The sequence below is a fragment of the Pseudorca crassidens genome, chromosome 18 (genome assembly GCF_039906515.1).
Source record: "Pseudorca crassidens isolate mPseCra1 chromosome 18, mPseCra1.hap1, whole genome shotgun sequence".
Taxonomy (NCBI): domain Eukaryota; kingdom Metazoa; phylum Chordata; class Mammalia; order Artiodactyla; family Delphinidae; genus Pseudorca; species Pseudorca crassidens.
In genome coordinates, this window is record NC_090313.1 from 76,236,764 (window position 1) to 76,258,863 (window position 22,100).

The following is a 22,100-nucleotide window of genomic DNA, read 5'->3' on the forward strand; positions in this document are numbered from 1 at the left end:
GCAGTAGCTCTATGAGTAGTGCTGCGAGGTCCCTGTTACTGCTCTCATTTGATAGATGTAGTAACTGAGACGCACTCAAGGCCACACAGCGTGTCTGAGGCAGAGCCAGGATTTGAAAGCCACGTCTTCCTAATCACCTCGATGTTTGTTTCCACGTGGCTTTGCTTCTCCTGAATCGACTGCCAACCTATGTGAGAAACTAGCACATACGGGTCCAAAACCAAGTATTCTTGACTCTCCACTGTGAATTTTTTCTAAATGTCACGTACATTGGAAGATCAGGGGCAGTATAGATTTCCTGAAAATTTTTTGAGCCAAGTTCTGATTGTGTGGCTTGGCGATTTTGTTTGTTTCCTGCAGGATGAAGATATGCATTTTAAGGGAAATAATGTGTACGCCATGGCCAGAGCATCCAATCTTAATGAAGAGCTTGGGCAGATGAGGGCCTCTCCAGGGCTGAGCAGGGTGATGGGAGCTTCACAGAAGGTGGATTCAGGGAGAGCATGTGCGGAGTTCAAATGCTAAATGTCGCCATGGGCTATAGATAGTATGACACACACGTGGAGCTTCAGGAGTACAGTTTGTTCAGATATTAATAATATTGCATCATGGGTTGCAAGTAGAACAGACCAAATACAGGTTATTATGTGCTTACGAAAGAGTGGAAGAGCTGGAGGGATAGGTAGGAAAAGCTGTGGGGAGCTCCCAGGGTTTCACTTATCTCTGAGGGAGCCACAGGGACCCTGGAGCCTGGGAGGTGGCCGTGATTATGCCTCCCTAAGGCAGGTGACCCACAGGGAAGCATCCAGAAAGTGCTGCAAAATTCCATACCTGCCAAACCCATGCATCTGCCCACAGCTGCCAGAAGGGAAGCAGTAGAACTTCTAGCTCTTTACTGAAAATTCCTCTCAATGGTAGAAACGAACCTGCTGACAAGAGATTGGGAGAAAGGTAGCCTCGGGCCTCTAGACCCTGCCATTCAATAGCAAGAGGCAGGAATGATGCCAGGTTACCAACAGACAGATGTTGGTTACCTTTTAAATGACACTGGCATCTTTACAAGTTAAAATTCACCTTTAAGAACTGCCACGATTTTTTGTCAATTATACTACAGTAAAGCTGAAAAAAAAAAAAAGGTACAACAACTCTCACAGTTGTATAGTATCTAAAAGGAGAAAGACTTGTAATTGTTAAGTTTTTTCTATCTATTTTTTGTTCTCAATATATTTTTTTTTACTAGATTATGATTTTCCTTCTTTCAATTAATTGGAGGCCACATATAAATTATGGTGAAAGGCAGAATTTTGGAGTTAAACTTCCTGAGTGTGAATCCTGGTTTCACCATTTACCAGCAGAGACAAGGACACCACAAGAAAAGAAAATTACAGGCCAATATCCCTGATAAATTTGGATGCCAAAATCCTCAACCAAATATTGGCAAATCAAATTCAACAATACATTGAAAGGATCATACATCATGATGATTTATTCTATGAGTGCAAGGCTGGTTCAACATCCACAAATCGAACAGTGTGATCCACCACATGAACAAAATGAGGAAGGGCTTCCCTGGTGGCGCAGTGGGTAAGAATCCACCTGCCAATGCAGGGGACACGGGTTCGAGCCCTGGTCCGGGAAGATCCCACATGCCACGGAGCAACTAAGCCCATGCACCACAACTACTGAGCCTGCTCTCTAGAGCCTGCATGCCACAACTACTGAGCCCACATGCCACAACTACTAAAGCCCACGTGCCTAGAGTGCATGCTCTGCAACTAGAGAAGCCACCACAATGAGAAGCCCGCACACCACAATGAAGAATAGCCCCCACTTGCTGCAACTAGAGAAAACCCTGCATGCAGCAACAAAGACCTATTGCAGCCAAAAATAAATAAATTAAATAAATACAATTTTTAAAAAATGATGGATAAGAATCATGTAATCATCTCAACAGATGCAGAAAAAGCATTTGACAAAATTCAACATCCATGTATGATAAAAATGTCAACAAAGTGGCTACAGAGGGAACATATTTCAACATAATAAAGGGTGTATATGACAAGCTCACAGTTGAAATTATACTCAATGAAAAATTGAAAGTTATTCCTCTAAAATCAGAAATAAAACAAGGATGCCTACTCTCACTACTTTTATTCAGCTTAGTATTGAAAGTCCTAGCCACAGTAATTAGGCAAGAAAAATAAATATAAGGCATCCAAATCAGAAAGGAAGAATCAAAGCTGTCTTTTTTGGCAGATGACATGATATGTATAGAAAACCTTAAAGACTCCACCAAAAACCTGTAAGCAATAATAACTCCAGCAAAGTTGCATGATACAAAATCAGTTGTTTCTAAAAATAAAAACAAATAAATGTTTTTGAAAGCTTATGTGAAAGCTTCTGCCTTTTATTATAATTTCTGGTGACTTTATTTAACAAATAGTTAGTTGGTATCGGTCTATTCTTTCTGAATAATACAAAGATCTTAAAACTGTTTAACTCCACATTGCTTTGCAGTATTTGTTGGACAGAAATGATCACCTACAGAATTTCCATTTGTCTTTAAAACGAGTATTATACTTGTGATCATGATTAAAATGGCTTTGGGTTTGGTTTTCTTTTTCATCTGAGATATACATATACATATATATATATATATATCAGTATATCAGTGTCTATCTACTTAGTGTTTTCTAGATACTTTTAATGAGATTTCTTGTGGTAGGAAAATGAACTTGGACTTCTGAATTTCTTAGGTTTAATGACTTGAAGTTCACTTTGTGTATTACCATAGAATTTCACCTCCAGTGTACAACAAAGAGAAGAGTATGGCTTCTGAAAGAAATAAATATTACATATAGAATTCTTATAGACTGAACTTCTTGTTTTCTAAAAACTCACATAATTTGAGGGTTTAAAGAGAAAGAACACCATCTTTGCTCTCTAAATACTTTTTTTTTTTTTTTGCGGTATGCGGGACTCTCACTGTTGTGGCCTCTCCTGTTGCAGAGCACAAGCTCCGGACGCGCAGGCCCAGCGGCCATGGCTCACGGGCCCAGCCGCTCCGCAGCATGTGGGATCTTCCCGGACCGGGGCACGAACCCGTGTCCCCTGCATCGGCAGGCGGACTCTCAACCACTGCGCCACCAGGGAAGCCCCAACGCACTGTTTTTTTTCCTAGTAGTAATTCAATGGTTAGAGATGCTCACTGGACGTTGAGTCCTTGCTAGAATGGACTGATTAATTCATCTTTATATCACATAGATATGTATATAAATATCATACATCACATTTGAACTTCTGCAGTGGTGAAGCTGAGAGCTGGTAGATGCAGAGATAAATTGATCATGGTTACAGGAATCCAAGAGGCCGTAACTGGAAAAATTTAGAAAAGAATGCATATTTCATTGGTACATTTTTTAGCATGCTACCTCTTTTCATGTTTACCTCTTCAAATTATCTAAGCATTAAGGATTTCATTTGATCCGTGCAATTTTATTAAAAGATTTATTTGTTCTCATTTCTCTCTGCTGATTTTCTCCCTTACTGCTTGTAACCTTACAACATGAGAGTGTTCATACAATGTTTCTAATCGCTCGGATTTTAGATGGAAGAGAGAAGAGGTGTTTCAGTCTTAAATTGTCACTGTCAGAAGCACTTTTGCTAATATTGCCTAGGTTGCAAACAATATTCTTACCAGAGGAGGGCACCATTATCTCATCGGACTTGCAGGAAGATTTATATTTTGAAAAAGATATGTATTTGGAGGGTAAAACTTGTTTGTGATTGGGAGAATGAGTTATTTTGTGAGATGAATACTTTTTTCCTCAGGTAAGACTATGTTGTCTTATCTTCTTGTAGATGGGAGAAGAATTCACATTTGAAATTCTTATTGTCCTGGAGTTTTCTAGGTAAGCTGCCTTTTCATTCTATTTGTGTATTTCCCAGGGCTCTTTCTGTGACTATTCAACTGAGATTTGGCAATGTAAATCAAAACCTTAATACAGAATCCTGAAATTCTAGTTAGCTTCTGCGCGCCCTTTCATCTCAGCTCAGTCTTCTCTTCTCTAGTAAAAATTCCCTTTTGTAGTTGGTGCAGGTTCTTGACCTCTCCTTTCTAGCACTTGTCATAGTCAGAGCTGCGATTTCAAATCTGGGTTACAACTTAACAACTGTGTCGCTAACTAGACTGTAAGTTCCAGGAGGGCTGGAGTCACCTCCTGCAGGGGCTGGTATCCAGCAAATACTCAATAAATATTTGGTGAATAGATTTTTGCCTTAAAAAGCAAAATTCAACTGAGTAGATTTTAAAGATCTTACTGGCTTTATTCAGTGATTCATGAGTTGGGCAGCATCCCATCGAGCAGATAAAGTACCTCTCAGGAGTTGTACAACGTGGAAGACTTTTTAGGCAGATGGGGCGGGACAGAGAATACGAGCATAAAGTAGATTGTTTGGGACAAGGTCATCTTCCTCACCCTGAGGTCTGTCACTCAGGTTACCTCACTAGTGCTGACCAGGTGATTCCACACTGACTGGTTAAGATTAGATTCCTGGGAGAGTCTGAAATTGCAGTTAGGTCAGGTATTGAGTCTCAGTTTGGGGTTGTGGGCTGAGCACACGACTCCATTTTGGGCCTATTGTCTCTTTTTTAACAAATGGATATTGAACATTATTTTCACAAATAAACCAAAAACTGTTTCTTTAAAAATAGACAGTGATTTGATTAATTTTTTCCCAAACGATGTGCATCCTTCTTTCCTCTTACACCCCAGCATCTGTGGCCTGATTCCCCAAAGCATGTTGTCAGGATATTGGTGATGGTTTTATTTCCATTGGATTTTCCTCCAGACTCATGAAGTCATATCTCTTGGACCATTTCACTATTTCTAATGTGAAATTTGAAAAATTAGAAAAGGAAATTAATAAGTAAATCATTCGTTCTTCCTTAAGTCAGATGATTTTTTTAATTGTATTTTTAAAGCCTTGTTTCCCAATGACATTAAAAAAAAAAAAACCCTTTAAACCTCAGAAAAGTTTTTGTTACCCCCTCTCTAGGAGATTTTTTTTTTTTTTTTTTGGCCATGCCAGGTGGCATGCAGGATCTTATCTCCCCAGCCAGGGATTGAACCTGTGCCCGCTGCAGTGGAAGCGTGGAGTCCTAACCACTGGACCGCCAAGGAAGTCCTAGGAAAGATTTTTCTAAGAACTTTGTTACAAGAAGATACATCTCAGTATTCATTCTAATTTTCTCCTTTCTTAATATTTGACTACTGCTACCACTAGAGCAGTCATTTCCTGTCATTAACACCTGCTCTCCTAGTTAGGTAGCACTTAAATGATTCATTTGCTTTGAGTAGTGTTCTAACAGCTTTCTAAGTATTTAAAACAATTGCTAATCCTTTATCCCTGTTGGAAAGTCCCTTCTAGATGAAGTGTTCCACTGTAAGGTTGGTCACCGGGACCATCCCTGGAGGGTGGGAGCTCTAGCTTAGACTGTTGGCAGTGAGGTGGGGACAGATGAAGACTGTGTTTTCGGCAGGCATGGCCATGGGGCTCCTGGGGGGTGGGAAACATCTTTTCTTACTGGCACTGTCTGCTTGGTGACCTGGCAGAGTTGCCGTCTCAGCGGCTCATTTTGCTCCTTGGTGGCTATATTGACAGAGGCCAGCGGACCAGAGAAGGAAGAAGGGGAGAAGGGAGATGACAAGCATGGGTGCATGTGGAGAGGAGGGTGAGAGGGTGAAAAAAGCTTGGGGGACAGAGGAGGGAAAAGGATCACTTGTGGTCGTAGTTGTGGTTCTGTTACTTACTAGCTCATGACCTTCCTGGCCACCTAACCTCTCTGTGCCACAGTTTCTTGATCTATAAAATGGGGCTAGCAATGGTGTCCGCCTCACAGGATTGTTGTGAAGATTAATTCACAATGCCCAGCACATAGTAAAAACTGATAGAGCACTTGGTATGAGTGTTTATTATTACTGTTATTTTAATTGGAACACTCTTCTCTGAGGCTTGTTTGGATTTCACTAGGGTTTTCTTCTCCCTGAAGGAGATCTTCCTTCTCTCCTTCGGCAATCATTTCTATGAACCTCTTACTTCTCTTCCAAGCTTGAACGTCCTTTTCTTGATCAATCTTATTCCTGAAGACAAATAAAATTCTTTCTGTTGGAAGAGCTTGAAAATGTGGAGGAACTAATGACTGAAAGCCCAGCTGGTCTGCTGGACACACACAGAGCAGTCCTCCTAGGCCAATGGTGGTCACTGCACTTGAAGGACCGGCAGCTGGGGCTCCATTTAAATGACCTTCCCAAAGTCGCTAAGCAAATAAGTGGCAGAATCAGGGTTCAAATCCAGGTCTATCTGGTTCCAAAGTCCTTGGTATTGTCAACCAATCTGTGCCTCCAGAGGTGAAAGAAAAGTTAAAGAATGTAAAAAAAGCAAACAAAACGTATTTTCGTCTTCATGGGGAGAATTGCAGTCTATGCAGCTACAAATATTTTTCTAGAATACTGTTCTAGGACTAGGGTGGACCACCTGTTTGTGGGGTCCCCTGCTTTAGTAAACAAACAAGGTAATTCCCAGTCGTTAGCAGGGTGATAAAGAATATTGAAGAGTATCTGATGGAGACAGCAGTACCACTGGTGGTGGAGGTTTATCTCTGAGGGGCCTGGGAGCCTTTGTGGGGAGGTGGGACTTGGGCTGATAATTGAACGATGACAGGAGGGTGAAGCGTGGGCGAATGAGATGGTGAGGAGGAATTTAACATCTCTGTGCAGCAAAGTGGGGGCAGGACGGCCTAGTTGATAAAGATGGTGTGAGGACCGAATAATACACAGACCCAGGGCTGCTTTCCCCTTTCCTCGTCAAATTTTCATGATTATATTATATATATTACATTTATATAAAATTTATGTATTATATTATAAGTAATATTTGTACATATAAAACATAAGAAAGGTATATTACATTATATATGTCATGTACTATGTTATAATAGTACATATTAATATAAAATATCATAATATATCTGTAATTATATTAATATAACATATCATAATAGAATCTATTACATACATTTGTGTCAGTAAACTTCCATGGAAGAAAAGAACAGTAGGAGAAGAAGGTGGAGATTTATAATTAGAATCTTAGTTAAAGGAAGCAGGTAAAGAAGAAAGAAGAGGCTGGCAAGAAACATGCTGGCCTTTTCAGCAATGAGCAGCTGAGGACTCGATTAGAATTCTTTGGACTTTGAATTTTTGTGTGGGTATTAGTGTCATGTACTGAGGAAACTAGAAACTAATAATACACTCCATTGTTTTAGTACTAGAAAGAGGATGTCTGTAATTGTGCGAACTCCTACAGGACAGCTCCGGCTCTACTGCAAAAGGGCTGTAAGTTCTGGGATTCGGTTTTTGGGGGGTTTTTTTGAACAGTTTTATTGAGCTTTAATTTCTACACCATGAAAACACTCATTTTAAGTGTACAAGTCGATGGTTTTTAGCACATTTACAGGGCTGTGCAATCATCAGAATCCGATTTTACGTCTCCATCACCCCGACAAGATGTCTCCTGCCCGTTTGCAGTAACTCCCTAGTCCTACTTCCGGCTCCCAACAGCCACGAATCTACTTTTTGTTTCTATAGATTTGTCTTTCTTGGACATTTCATATAAACACAGTGGGATTCATTATTCATGTAACTCCTTCCCTCTATGTTCCAACAACTTACAGGAAGCCTTTTACAACTTCACAATGTTTTATTTTATTATTTAATTTTTTAAAAGCAAAGAATGGTTTATTGCAGGGCCAAGCAAGGAGAAAAGTGGCTCGTGCTCAACAAAACCCCCAAACTCCCACAATATTTTAAAACGTTGTTACTTTGTATGCGCTGTTATCACTGGTTGTTAACAGCATTACCCAAGATTGAAAAGTCTCGGGCAACCGAGAAGGCTTCCCGCCCCCCGCCCAAGCTGAGCCCATTGAAATTTGTGGTGGCTCACACCATAATTTTACTAAACTTTTATGTCAGTGAAAACTTGCTGTCACTCAGTTGTTTTTCTGAGAACCAGTGATTAGATGGTTGACGCTAAGGGTTTGTAGCGGGAATGTTGATCCCAGTTCCAAGCCCAAAGTGCTTGGATTTGGTGTCTCAGGAATTCGCTTTACGTCTGTAAATCCCTTTTTATAAAGCACCTATGTATTTGTTCACTACCGTGTGTACCTTAAGAAACCCAGCTTTACTGAGGTAAACTTGACATAAAATAAATGGTACATATTTAAAATGTACATTTTGTTAAGGTTTTTTTTTTTGCGGTACGCGGGCCTCTCACTGTCGTGGCCTCTCCTGCTGCGGAGCACAGGCTCCGGACGCACAGGCTCAGCGGCCATGGCTCACGGGCCCAGCCGCTCCGCGGCAGGTGGGATCTTCCCAGACCGGGGCACGAACGCGCGTCCCCTAGCATCCGCAGGCGGACTCTCAACCACTGCACCACCAGGGAAGCCCCATTTTGTTAAGTTTTGACGCTGATCTGCTTTCTGTCACTATAGATTCATTTCAATTACTAAAGTTTTATACAAAGTCATATAGTGTATATGACTTTCTGTCTGGCTTCTTTCACTCATAATTAATTTAAAATTCATTCATGTTGTAGCTTGTACCAGTAGTTCATTTCTTTGTATTGCCGAGTAGATTCCATTGAATGGATATACCAGCATTTGTTCATCTGTTCATTTGTTGCTGGACATTTTGTTTGCAGTTTGGGCTACTACAAAGAATGCTCCTATGAGCATTTGTTTGCAACTCTTTGTATGGACATATGGTCTTATCTCTATTTGATAAATAACTAGGAGTAAAGTTACTGTATCATGTGGTAGGCATATTTCAGCTTCTTAGGAAACCACCAAATTGTAGTTACATTCCTACCAGCAGTTGTCACCAACACTTGGCCTGGTTAGTCTATTTAATTTTGCCGTTCTAATAGGTGTGTACCTCATTGTGAATGTAATTTACATTTCCATGCTGACTGATGATAGCAAACATCTTTTCATATGTTTATTTGCCATCTGTGATGGGGGTTCCCAAGACCACCCCTATGCTTTTAGTGAATCTCTAAAAGGATTCATGGGACTAAGCATATAGTTGTGCTCATGGCTAAGATTCATTACAGCAATGTAATAAAGATATACAGCTAGATCACAAAAGAAAAGACATGAGCAGTGTCTGGAGGAATCCCATGGGGGTCACACAGGGAAAGTTTGTATCAGTTTAGAGAATTGTTTACCAGCCAAATTTCTAGATGCCAGCCAAGGGCCAATTTTGTAAGTAGGTCTTTCTAAGGATAGCAGTCTCTGATCTGCCATGTCAACTCTTTTTTACACACCATCCACTTATTTTCCTTGTTAAAACGTGTTTAAATAGTTAACTTTTTTTTTAAGTAACTTTTTTTCTTATTGAGTTTTGAGAATTCTTACTTATTTTAGAAACAAGTCCTTTATCAGATATATTACTTGCAAATATATATATACATTTACATCTTTATTGGAGTATAATTGCTTTACAATGGTGTGTTAGTTTCTGCTTTATAACAAAGTGAATCAGTTATACATATACATATGTTCCCATATTTCTTCCAGTCTGTGGCTTAACTTTTCATTTCCTTAACTGTATCTTTTGAAGATCAGAAGTTAGTAACTTTGATCTAGGTCAATTTACCAATTTGTTCCTTCAGATTTCTTTTGATTAGTATTAGTATGGTATAGCTTTTTCTTTCCTTTAACCCATTTGTGTCTTTAAAGTGTGTTTCTTCTAGGGATCATGTAGTTGGTTCTAGTGTTAAATAACAAGAAAAATAATGTATATATACTCATGTGAATACCATTTTCAGTGCTCTTCAGACCCATGTTAACATTTGGTATAATGATTTTTATCTGAAGGGGTTCCTTTACCATATCTTATACAGTAGATCTGGTGATGATAAATTTTTTCAGCCTAAGTTGGAAAAAAAATCTTCATTTCATCTTCATTTTTTTCTAATCTTCATCTTGAAATCAATTTTTGCTGAGTATAGAATTCCAGGCTGACCATTTTTTCTTTCAGTGCTGTAAAGACTTTGCTCCGCTGGCTTCCCACTTGCATTGTCCCAATGAGAAATCTGCTGTGTTCCTTGTCTTTGTCCCTCTGTATGTAGCATATTTTTTCCTGGAATTGTGCCTTCACTGGGGCTGCTTCAGCTCCTTCACATCTATTAGCTATAACAATAAAATTGTAGAATAGTATTTATAATTTAGACTGTCATGCTTAAATGTTAATCACAGTGTGTGTATTTGTGTGTGTTTTGTATAGGATTCAGTGATTTATGAGAGACTTTCAGAAGATTCTCTCTTTGTGGAGGAGACTTTAGCCCATCTGGAATGTTTTGCCAAAGAAGGTAAGTGAAAATTGTTTAGAATCGATTTCCCTTTCGTAATGCTGTTCTCAACTGTTGAAATTGTAGCCTCAATGCATGTCACTGATGCTCAGGCCCACAGGTGGGCAAGGGGGAGCTTGTTGGTATGTGAGACCTTGTATGCCTTCTGTTTGCTTAAAAATAAATGGTTCCCCAAACAAACCCTGTCAAGACATTACTAGTATTTTCCCTTCCTCCCACTTCCAATGGTATTTTGTGCTTATGCACAAACAGTAAAATGTATGTTTTTACTTTGTGGCTCTTCCTTTATTCCTAAGGCAACATCCTCAGTCTATTATCTGTTTCTATCTGCTAAGCATTACCTTTTATCAAGCTGTAGTAGGAATGACGCCTATAGTTGGAGAAAAAGGGAGGTTTTTCCAGTTCGTTATGTATTTTGAAGTTAATTATTTTGTGCATATAACTCAGAATGCTGACATAGTTGATATTTTCCTGCCATTCTCTTATCCTTCTGATTTTGACTTATCATCCATCTCTTAAGGAAAGAAAATTCCTTGAGTGAGTTTTGAATAAGAACCACATCTACTGAAAGGTTTATAGAAGCTTTGCAAAGCAAGGTATAATATCAAGTAAGGGTAAAGCTAATAATACCTTGAAAGCTGTAGCCCGCTTTCTCCTTTTAGTTTATAAGCTGCTGCTTCCTACAGACACGTGTGTCTTGTCTGAAAGTATGGATAGTTTGCAAGTTTGCATTTTGGGCCTCTTACTGCTATCTGAAAATATACCTGTGCTGTAAGCAGGTTACAATAGGTAGAAGCGTATGGGAACTATATTGCAATTGAGCTCAAAGCAGAATAACAACTTCTATAGCTCTTCTGCAGAGCATTCGTTTCTAGGGAATCCTTAAGTATTTGAATGCTTTACAGGAGTTAGCCTAAAATACTACAGTCTGGTGTAAGGAAAAAATGTTTTTCAAACAAGTCCTTGCAAAATGGGATTTAGATTCATTTTCTGTTATTTTGGTGATTTTCTGGCGTACTAACTTGGAAACTGAAGCCTCATTGGTTCTTTCCTTCATTCAACAAATAGTTATTGAGCATCTGTTCAGTGCCATGCACTGTTCTCAGCTTCCAGGACAGAAGTGAACAAAACAGAGAGAGCTAATGCCCTGTGGGAATTTGCCAGTAATAGATGATGTCGTGGGGTGATGAGTGCTATGCAGAGGAAGTAAGCAGGATGAAGGGAACAGAGGGATGGGGTGCTCTCTGTATGGGGTGAGTTAGGCAGAGACTGCAGGAAGGGAGGGAGAACCACGGGCTCTCCAGGAGAAAGTGTTCCAGTAGAGGGAAAAGCAAGTCCGAGTGTTGGGAAATAAGAGGACTGGCAGGGCGCCACAGTGAGCAAGGGGGAGGGGACGAAGGAGGATCAGTAGGGAGGCCAGGGCAGGTCCGGCAGGGCCACGCGAAGGCCTTCTCTGTCCCACGGGCTCTGAAATGCTTTCGGATTTTGTTTTCAATTTCTCCTTCTCCCTGATCCCTGGAAGCCTGTCCAGGTTATCCCTCTCTCGCAGGTCTGAGAACTCTGTGTGTTGCCTACATAGATTTAGCTGAAAGTATCAGCAGTGCTTGGTGATGTATAAAGAAACCAGTACAGGGCTTCCCTGGTGGCGCAGTGGTTGAGAGTCCGCCTGCCGATGCAGGGGACGCGTGGTTCGTGCCCCGGTCCGGGAAGATCCCACATGCCGCGGAGCGGCTGGGCCCGTGAGCCATGGCCGCTGAGCCTGCGCGTCCGGAGCCTGTGCTCCTCAACGGGAGAGGCCGCAACAGTGAGAGGCCCGCGTACTGCAAAAAAAAAAAGAATGAAAGAACTTTGGAATTCAGTATTGAACATCCTTGCCCTTGAAAGTTAAATGGCTAGTTCTGTTAAATATTTTTTACTGTATCATTTTCTTAGACTCATTTTTAAAGAATTCTAAATAGATTTCATTTATTCCTTTTCTGACACTTCCTTTTAAAAAATGTAGGTCTGAGTTTCTGACATCATTCTTCTCTACGAAAAACTTTAAAAAATATTTCTTACAAGGCAGATCTGCTGGCGATGGATTTCCTCAGTTTTTGTTTGTCTGAGAAAGTTTTTATTTCTCTTCCACTTTGAAGGTTAATTTCACTGGATATAGAATTTGAGGTTGGGGTTTCTTGTTCTTTCAATACTTTAAATATTTTACTTTCTTCTTGACTGCAAGGTTTGTGATGAGAATTCTATCATTTCTTATCTTTATTCGTCTACAGGTAAGGTGGATTTTTTCCCCGCTCTGGATTCTTGCAAGATTTCCTCTTTGTTTTTGGTTTTATGTACTTTGAATATGATATGCCTAGGTGTAGATTTTTGGCATTTATCCTGCTTGGTATTTTCTGAACTTCCTGGGTCTATGCTCTTGTGTCTGCAGTTAATTTTGGAAGATTTTCAGTCATTAGTACTCAAACTTTTCCTTCTGTTCTCTATTTCTTCTCCTTCTAGTATTACAATTGCTTGTATGTTAGACCTTTTAGATTGTCCCACAGTTCTTGAATATTCTGTTGTGGTTTTTTTTTTTTTTTTCCTCTCTGAATTTCACTTTGGGAAGTTTCTATTGACATATCTTTAAGCTTGTTAACTCTTTCCTCAGCTGTGTCCAGTCTACTGTTGAGCCCATAAAGGACATTCTTCCTTTCTGTTAGTGTTTTTACAGCCCTGTGGGTGTGGTGTTAGGGTGTGTGGGAGGGGAAGTGTTCTGTAATCTTACGATTAAATCTCAGTCTTTAACTGAAACTGTGCCCCTGTGTCTTCATAAGTGTTTCTTAGTGCTTTCTTTCTCCCCTTAGGTGAGACAGGGAGGCCCAAGGGGGCTGGGGTTGGGTAAATGCCTTTCCCTCCAGGTGGGATAAGGTTCTGGTAAAGTCTTTAACCTGGGAGACTAGGCTTTTGCAGTGGAGAATGCTCTGGGCATATTTCAAAATGGTTACTTTTCCCCTCCTTCTGCTGAGCCATGAGGGGAATTGCTTTAGCTTTTCACCATGAGAATCTCACTGTGAGGTTCTCAGAGGTAAGCGCACAGAAGTGTGAGGGCCACCCACTAAGATCACACTCACTTTCGTACTAGTCCACACTCAGCCTCCAACAATTCCTCAAAATTACCCTTTAAGTGTTCCTACTCGTTCTTGGCTCCAGCTTCTGCTCCAGATAAACAGATCTCAGCTGTAATTCTCTGTGTCCACACGTCTGTCCAGATTCTGGGGTGGCAGTTAGTCGTGTAACCTCAGTTCTCTGACGGATGCAAGCGGAGTTGATATTCAGTATGTTCAGCTTTTTTGGTGTAAGAACGGCAGTGACATTCTTACAGAAACCTAGAATCGTAACGGTTTATTTCTTACCCTCTACTGAACTTTTATAATTTTCCTATACACTCATTTAAATGTATTTATCTTAATACGTTAAATCCTCATAAGCCAATGGTATAATTTTTGCTTTAAACAGTTCAGTGTGTTTGAAAGAAATTAAGATAAAAATAGTCTTTTATACTTTACTCATAGATTGACATAACTTTAGATTTTCATGGGTTTTTTTTCTGCTTTTTATGTTATATTCTATTTCACTAAGTGTATATTTTTAATCTAAACCATTTTCCCCCAGTTTCTTGATTTTTATGTATCAAATAATCACTTTTTATTAGAACTTTAAGTTTTCTTCTGAGTAAACACTTTTATTACATGTATAGCAGTCATGGTTCTTAACTGGAAGCAAGTGTGTGTGTGTGTATAAAGATTCATTGAGCTGTACGTTTAAGATTTGTACATTTTACTGTCTGCCTATTATACCTCAATAAAGTATTCAACATAATATAAGAAAAGAAATCTCATCATGTTTAAGGAGTAGTCAATTCATGTCTTACCTCTTCATAGCATATAATAGTGATGGTATCTTTTCTATCATTTTTCTTTATTTCTCAATTTAGTTTGCATGTGTTTGGGGTTGTATATAGCTTTTGTACTATTAATAAGGCCTTTAAAAAAATTAATTCATTTTTGGCTCCGTTGGGTCTTCATTGTTGCATGTGGGCTTTCTCTAGTTGCAGCGAGCGGGGGCTACTCTTTGTGGCAGTGTGTGGGCTTCTCATTGCGGTGGCTTCTCTTACCGCGGAGCATGGGCTCTAGGCGTACGGGCTTACAGTAGTTGTGGCGTGTGGACTTACTAGTTGTGGTGCGTGGGCTCTAGAGCGCAGGCTCAGTAGTTGTGGCACATGGGCTTAGTTGTTCTGCGGTATGTGGGATCTTCCCAGACCAGGGCTCGAACCCGTGTCCCCTGCATCGGCAGGCGGATTCTTAACCACTGCGCTACCAGGGAAGTCCCATTAATGACGGTTTTAAAAGTATAACATAGAGCAGCATCTTCTTATGTATTAGAAAGCCCCTCCATGGTTAAATATTAGATGAAATCTGAAGTATAGTTTTTATTTCTCCAAATTATATACACCAAAGGAAACTGAGACATATGTTCAAATTTGTGTTTACAAAATTTGTGTACATTTTGGTCTCGATTACATAGGTAATTAGAATTATCCAGAAGCTAGTCTTAGTGTAGCCTACTTTGGAAGGCTTTATTTCACTTAAATATTGTGGTTTAAATAGTGATCCTGGTACTTTGTCTCTCTAAGCTTTTCTCATGTTTTAAGTTCCTGTAAACTTTAAAGTTATATCATTTTCAAAGCTCGTTATCCCTAAATAATCATTATGAAATTACTGATGTACTTGTTTTACATAATTGAAGCATATAAAGCAATTTTCCCGTATAATGTGCTGCCAGTGACCAAACTGTATTTTACGTCATTAATTTCAGAAAGTCAGTCACAAAATCACATTCTAGAATGAACTATGTCAGAATTGGCTTAACTCCTGTTGGTACTGGCAGCAGAAGCAGTGGAAAAGAGAGACAGATAAATAAATTAGGGACGAGAGAAAAAAATTAGACATTAAAACTGACAGTTTTAGCTTGAAGCATTTAGTGTTCCTAAGCAATTGTAAAATTGAAAACAATATGGTAATTAGAAAAGCACCAAGTTTTGGGTTCAGTAATCAATGAAACGTGGGAAAAGTTATTAAAGTAGAGGCAGCCTTCAATTTTGTCAGATTCCATTTGGGGGAAAGAACAATTGCAGTCACTTGAGACCATTCACAGGACATTCAGTCAACTGTGTGGAAAGAGTAGAGATGGAAATGTTTAATATGATGTATACGTTATATTACACTTAATAGTTCCTATACAGTGTGAAATCCAATTTCATGCTTTTGAATTCCATCCGTTGTTAGACCTTCAAATTTATCTAAAGGCCTCAGTAATTCAAGGATTATTAAATTACCTTTTAATTCAGGAAACACACACAATTATTGCATTTGAGTAATAAGTAATGAAGGCCTTTTGAGAAAAAGAGGCTTGAGGATTATTTTATTAAATCTTTTGGTGCTTGATACCTGTTGTGCTTTTTAAAATTTTTCCCCAAGTGGCACATTTTGTTAAAATTTCATTTATTAATATGTTAAGGAAAGTAGAGATCTTACATCTCCTCTATCGATCATTGAATATAAGTGAAAATTATAGTTCAGAAAAATAATTAAATAATAAACTCTTAAATATGATTTACTACTTTATGGCATTCATTTTAGCGAGTCGTAGAAATAAAGCAGATACCTCAATAAACATTTGGTACACTCATCAGGTCCACCAGTCTTTCAATAAATGGCGATAACTGACATTTTTCAGTTTTTTTTTATTCTACTTGCATTTGACGAAGGAATTTTATTTACTGTTAATCTATATCACTTAAATTTTTATTACATGTTTTGGTGGAAATACTCCACTACTTGAATTTTTGACTCTGTCACTGGCATGGGAGTCATCTGTGTAGAATTTTGAGCTTTCAACAGTTTATGTGAATTTTGAAGGAAAGAAAGGATGGGGTAAAAAAAAATAAGGTACAGGAGGTGACTCCTGCATCTTAAATCGAGTCTCTACAACAATCCTTCTCTCTATAACAGTCCTTCTCTCTTAGACACCTGATACCCAGTTTTACAGAGGTCGACCCCATTATTCTGTTCCCATCTTTTAAAGTTTTTCCAAAATTTCCCCAAACTTCCTCGTCTGCTATTAGCACCCTTCCATATTTTCCAACTAAGAATTCACTCCTACTTACATACCTTTTCAAAAACAGCTTTATTGAGATATAATTCACATGGCATAAAATTAATCTGTTTAAGATAATTCAGTGGATTTAAATGCATTTACAGATATACGCAACCATCCGCAGAATCAATTTTAGAAACTTTTCATCATCTCTAAAACAAACTCCGTACCCTTTAGCTGTCATCTCCCTCACCCTCCTTCCCCTCACCCCTGAACAACACTCACCTACTTTCTGTTTCTATGGATTTGCCTCTGTGGACTTTTTTTTTTTTTTTTTTTTTTTGCGGTACGTGGGCCTCTCACTGTTGTGGCCTCTCCCACTGCGGAACACAGGCTCCGGACGCACAGGCTCAGCGGCCATGGCTCACGGGCCCAGCCGCTCTGCAGCATGTGGGATCTTCCCAGACTGGGGCACGAACCCTTGTCCCCTGCATCGGCAGGCGGACTCTCAACAACTGCACCACCAGGGAAGCCCTCTGTGGACTTTTATATTAACCAAGTCATATAACAGGCAGTCTTTTGTGACTGGCTTCTTTAACTTACCATGTTTTCTAGGTTCATCCATGTTGTACCATGCATTAGCACTTCATACCTTTTCTTATAGCTAAAGAATACTTCATTCTATGGATATACTGTGTTTTGTTTATCCATTCATCAGCTTGTTTCCACTCCTAGGTTAATTATGAGTAATGCTGCTGCTTGTACATTAATATACAAATTTTTGTGCAGACATATGTTTTCATTTCTCTTGAGTGTATATACGCTAATGAGCGGAATTGCTGGGCCATTCAGTAATTCTACATTTAATCGTTTGAGGAACTGCTGGACTATTTTCCGAAGTTGCTGCACCATTTTACGTTCTGACCAGCAGTGTGTGAGAGTTCTGATTTCTGTACATCCTCACCAACACTTGTTATTATCTGACTTTTTAACTTTAGTCATGCTAGTGGGTGTGAAGTGGTATCTCATTGTGGTTTTGATTGGCATTTACCTGATGACTGATGATCTCAAACATCTTTTCATGTTATTTATTTACTTTTAAATTTCAATTCTGTGAGATTTTCACAGGGAAGAAGGAGCTAAACATACGCCTTAATCTATCATCTAGACTCAAAAGGTCTTTTCATTTATATTTAAAATGATAAAGATAACGTAATTTCCCCCTCTTTGTTTTAGGCAACACAACAAGTGATTAATCAGAACTGCCAAGATCTTGGAGCCTTGTTAAGTAAACAAAATGACCTGGCCCTAATCATTGATGGTAAAACATTGGCGCATACCCTCCACTTTGAAGTTAAGAAGAGCTTCCTTAATTTGGCCCTCTCATGCAGAGTAGTATTATGTTGTAGGTAAGAATATATTCACTGTTGTGTTTTTTCCTGCTATATTTAATATTATTTATGTGAAGAAAATATAGACATGGAAATATAAGTTTTTGTAGAGACAAATTTCCTTCCTGGGAAAATATTTGCTCAAACTGAAATGAAAAGTCTGAATTTAATTCATATTGTCAGGTTTAAGATTTATTCAAAAGCAGTTTATAATTTTTCAGTGGTACATTGTTCATCGATGTAATGGCCAAATGAAAGAAGTCTTTCAGGTAGAACAAAGGCCCTCCGTTTATTTCCAGTGAGGGGCAAATTTAAAAACAATTCACTGACACCTAGAGGAAAATGAAGTTATGAATAGGAGTGCAAGCAAAAACATTGTTCTTTTAAAAAAGCAAATCATCTACAACCAAGATGCCTGGAACTGAGAAAATCATGAAACTATGTACAGAATAGTTGTTCCTTGCTCCTCGGTAAAAATAGTAAATGGACCAATTCTTAGAGTGTGTTAGGGCACTGGACTCGTCAATATTATCACAGGCGTGCTCGTCAATCAGTGCGGTCCGCTCTACGCTTCACACACCTCCCTTAAATGTCCTTCTGTGCTCACTGTCATTCAGCATCTACTAAAAATATTCAGCAACTTCTGTTCTTCACTCTGCTTTCCCCTGAGCTGTCTGTAGTTTATGTAGCCTTCAGGATTCTTTGTGACCTAGTCTTCTATCAGTTAGAGCTGACAGACATGATGGAAAGCTGAATTCAAATCCAGCTTAGGCGAAAAGGGAATTTATTAGGTCACATAGCTGAAAACTCTGCAGGTAGAACTGACCTCAAGAGAAGCAAGCAGGGCTTCCCTGGTGGCGCAGTGGTTGAGAGTCCGCCTGCCCATGCAGGGGACATGGGTTCGCGCCCCGGTCCGGGAAGATCCCACATGCCGCGGAGCGGCTGGGCCCGTGAGCCATGGCCGCTGAGCCTGTGCGTCCGGAGCCTGTGCTCCGCAACGGGAGAGGCCACAGCGGTGAGAGGCCCGCGTACCGCAAACAAAAAAAAAAAAAAGAGAGAGAGAAGCAAGCGAACTCATCAATAATCAGTTCGCCAAAATGGTTTCTTTCAACCGTTTAGATTTGATAAACCGGGTTTCCTTTTGCATCATAACAGTATTTTGAGGAATTCTCACTTTTTCTCTGCTCTCACTCCCTACGCATGCTGGTGGAAACTGGAAGGGACAATGAAAGGATGTACCAGAGAAGCAGAGAGGGGAAACACAGCAGCTGATTTTGCCGCTAAGGATGGATATTCCAGCAGTTGGCTTGCGTGGACTATTGGTGGTTTGTCCTAAATCTGGCTTCACTTAGGGTTTGATGTGGGCTCAAACAGTGTCTCCTGTGTGATTCATCTGGTGCAGGCTTTATCCCCAGGCTGGTTCCCATTTGGCAGTGGCAGACCCGAGCCTCGCATCCTCATAGGTTTGTGTCCAGAGGAAGATTTGCATACGCTCTCTCCCAGAAATGGGGCATCATCTCTCATTGGCTCTGAAAGTAAACACTTGCTGTCAGGAGCCTAAAATGAGAAGCAAAACAGAGGGATTATTTACATGCTGGTAACAGTGAAAGCGCTGCTGTAGACCTAGGTCTAAAGGGATCAGAGGAGGTCGTGGTCACTGGGACCTGAAAGGAGAGCGTCCTGCAGAGTGGGCTGCCCTGAGAGGAGCAGTGAGCTGTGGCGGACAGACAACCAGATGGGGAGGACATTGCAGGGAGGAGCGCGGAATGACCAACCTGACCTCACTCTCTTTCCCTTCCAGCTTCTGCAGGGGTCACTCACCAGCCGGCACAACTATGACTCCAACTCTCAATTATCCAGGCTTATGTGATCCGGTGCCTTGGTTTCTCTGTGTCCTCACTCTTAAGTGTCCGCATCAGATGAACGGTAAACATAAATGCACGTAAAAGTGAAGTCTGCTGACTGATCTGTATGCTGAGCTGGTGAAAACAACTGGGTATGGAATTGGCTGAAACTGTTACTTAAAAGAGGAGTGGAGGGCAGTAAAAAAGAAGAGAGGCTGCGTCTCCAACATCCTTCATGGCTTTAAAATTTTATGATTTAATTTTATTTTTCTACACATTCTGCTAAAATTTCATTAAGAATTTTTAGTCTATGCCCCTGAAGGATACTTCTTTGCTGTTTTATTTCCTTTCATGTCTTTGACTAGCATTGGTATCAGGACAATTCCAGCCTGATAAAATGAGTTGGGAAGTGTTCCTCTGTCCTCTGTTTTCTAAAACACTTTCTGTAGTATTAGTGTTATTTCTTCCTAAGATGTCTGATACATTTCACTGTTGACACAATCTGGACCTAGACTTTCTTTTTGACAGATTTTGATGAATAATTCAATTTCTTCAGCAGATATTTAGATATTTTCTACTTCTTCAGTTAGTTTCGGCAGTTTGTGTCTTTCAAGGAATTTGTCTGTTTATCTAGCTGTCAAATTGGTTGGCATAAAGTTCTTCACAGGGTTATTTTATTTTTTACTTTTGTGTAATTTGTGGTGGTATTCCTTCTTTCCTTCCTCATGTGGATAATTTGTGTTTACTCCTCTCTTTTTTTTTCCTTGATTAGTCTAGCTTGGGCTTCACCCATTTTGCTGATCTTTTCAAAGGGCCAACTCTATGGTTTGTCCAGTTTCTATTTGCATTCTGATATGTATAGCATATATAATGTGTACATATATATTATATATATAACATTAGTATGTATATAATATAGTCATATAATGTATAATCATAATATATAATAATATAATATTCCAATATATAATACAACATATTCATATCTGTATTATTTTCTACTTTCACCTTATTTTAGATTTCATTTCTTTTTCTTTTTCTAGTTCTTTAAGGTAGAGGCTTTTATAGTTGATTTTAAGCTTTTCCACTATAAAGCATTTCAAGACATAAATATTTCTTAAGCAATGATTTAACTACAGCTGACACATTTTGATATGTTGTCATTTAGTTCAAGGTACAGTATCTTCTCATTTTCCTTGCAATTTCCTTTTTGACTCATGGGCCATTTAAATGTGTGTTGTTTAATTCCCACACATTTAGGTATTTTCTATCTTCCTTCTGTTATTGATTTCTAACTTAAATCTATCGTCAGGGTAAATACTCGGTTGTTTTTTTCTCTCCATACTTTGAATTTGTCATTCTGTTGTCTTCTGGCTCCATTGTTCCTGACGAGAAGGTCATCTTACTGTTGTTGCCCTGTATGTGATGTATCATCTTCCTCTTGCTGCTTTCCATATTTTCTCCTTGTCATTGGGTTCCTGCAGTATGCCTATGTTGCCACTAAGTGTAGTTCTCACTGTGTTTATTCTACTTTGGATTCATTGTATCCCTAAATTAATGTGTTTTAACCAAATTGCAAAGTTTTCAACCATTATTTCTGCAAGTATTTTTCTGCTGCTTTTGTTTTCCTTTACCTTTACTCCAATTACATATATGATTGAATGCTCGATGTTGACGAGAGATCTGTGGCACTGTGCATTTTTCTTCAGTTTTCCTCCCTTTCTTCTTTGGAATAGATTTTTTTTTTTTTTTTACTGGTCTAACTTCAGATTAGTTGATTCTTTCTTTTCCCATCTCAGATCTGAAGTTCATATAGTATATTATTTCATCCCTAGAGTTTCCATTTTTTGATAGTTTACATTCTTCTTTTGGGATATCCTGGTTTTTGTTGATTTATAATTGTCATAAGTTTCTTTGATTTTTTTGGAAAGTAATAATGTCTGTTCAGTTGAAAAGGGTAGGAATTAGCTGTTCAATGTCTATTTTGAATTCCTACTGTGTTTTAGGATTATGTTTTCTTATTGCATTATATAGCATATTGACTTTTTTTTTTCTATCCCTAGTAGATTTCTCCCCCTTATTTCAGATATTGTGAAATAGAACACTTTGGAACTTCTGTGCTGTTTCAGCCAATAGAATGACAAGATGAACTTTTCCAGACATGACTGTAAAGACTCTCGATTGGGTATAATCAATTCCAGGATTAAGGAGATTTGGCTTAATGCCCACATATGGAAACATGACTTAAAATATTTTATTGATTGAAGCTCAACTAACAGATAGTTGTTAAAAGACTAATATTATT

At 39.1% G+C, this 22,100-nt stretch overlaps 1 protein-coding gene across 1 annotated transcript in view; it reads left to right on the plus strand.

The window, feature by feature from the left end:
• The window catches only part of LOC137211082 (uncharacterized), a 30,751-nt gene extending 8,903 nt beyond the window's left edge, over positions 1-21,848 (plus strand). The window contains exons 3-6 of the mRNA XM_067713196.1: positions 3,862-3,911; positions 7,331-7,394; positions 10,344-10,428; positions 17,797-21,848. Coding sequence (XP_067569297.1) covers positions 3,862-3,911; positions 7,331-7,394; positions 10,344-10,428; positions 17,797-17,816 — 219 coding nt within the window. The 3' untranslated portion in view covers positions 17,817-21,848. The remainder of the gene's footprint in view (positions 1-3,861; positions 3,912-7,330; positions 7,395-10,343; positions 10,429-17,796) is intronic.
• The last annotated feature ends 252 nt before the right edge of the window (positions 21,849-22,100 follow it).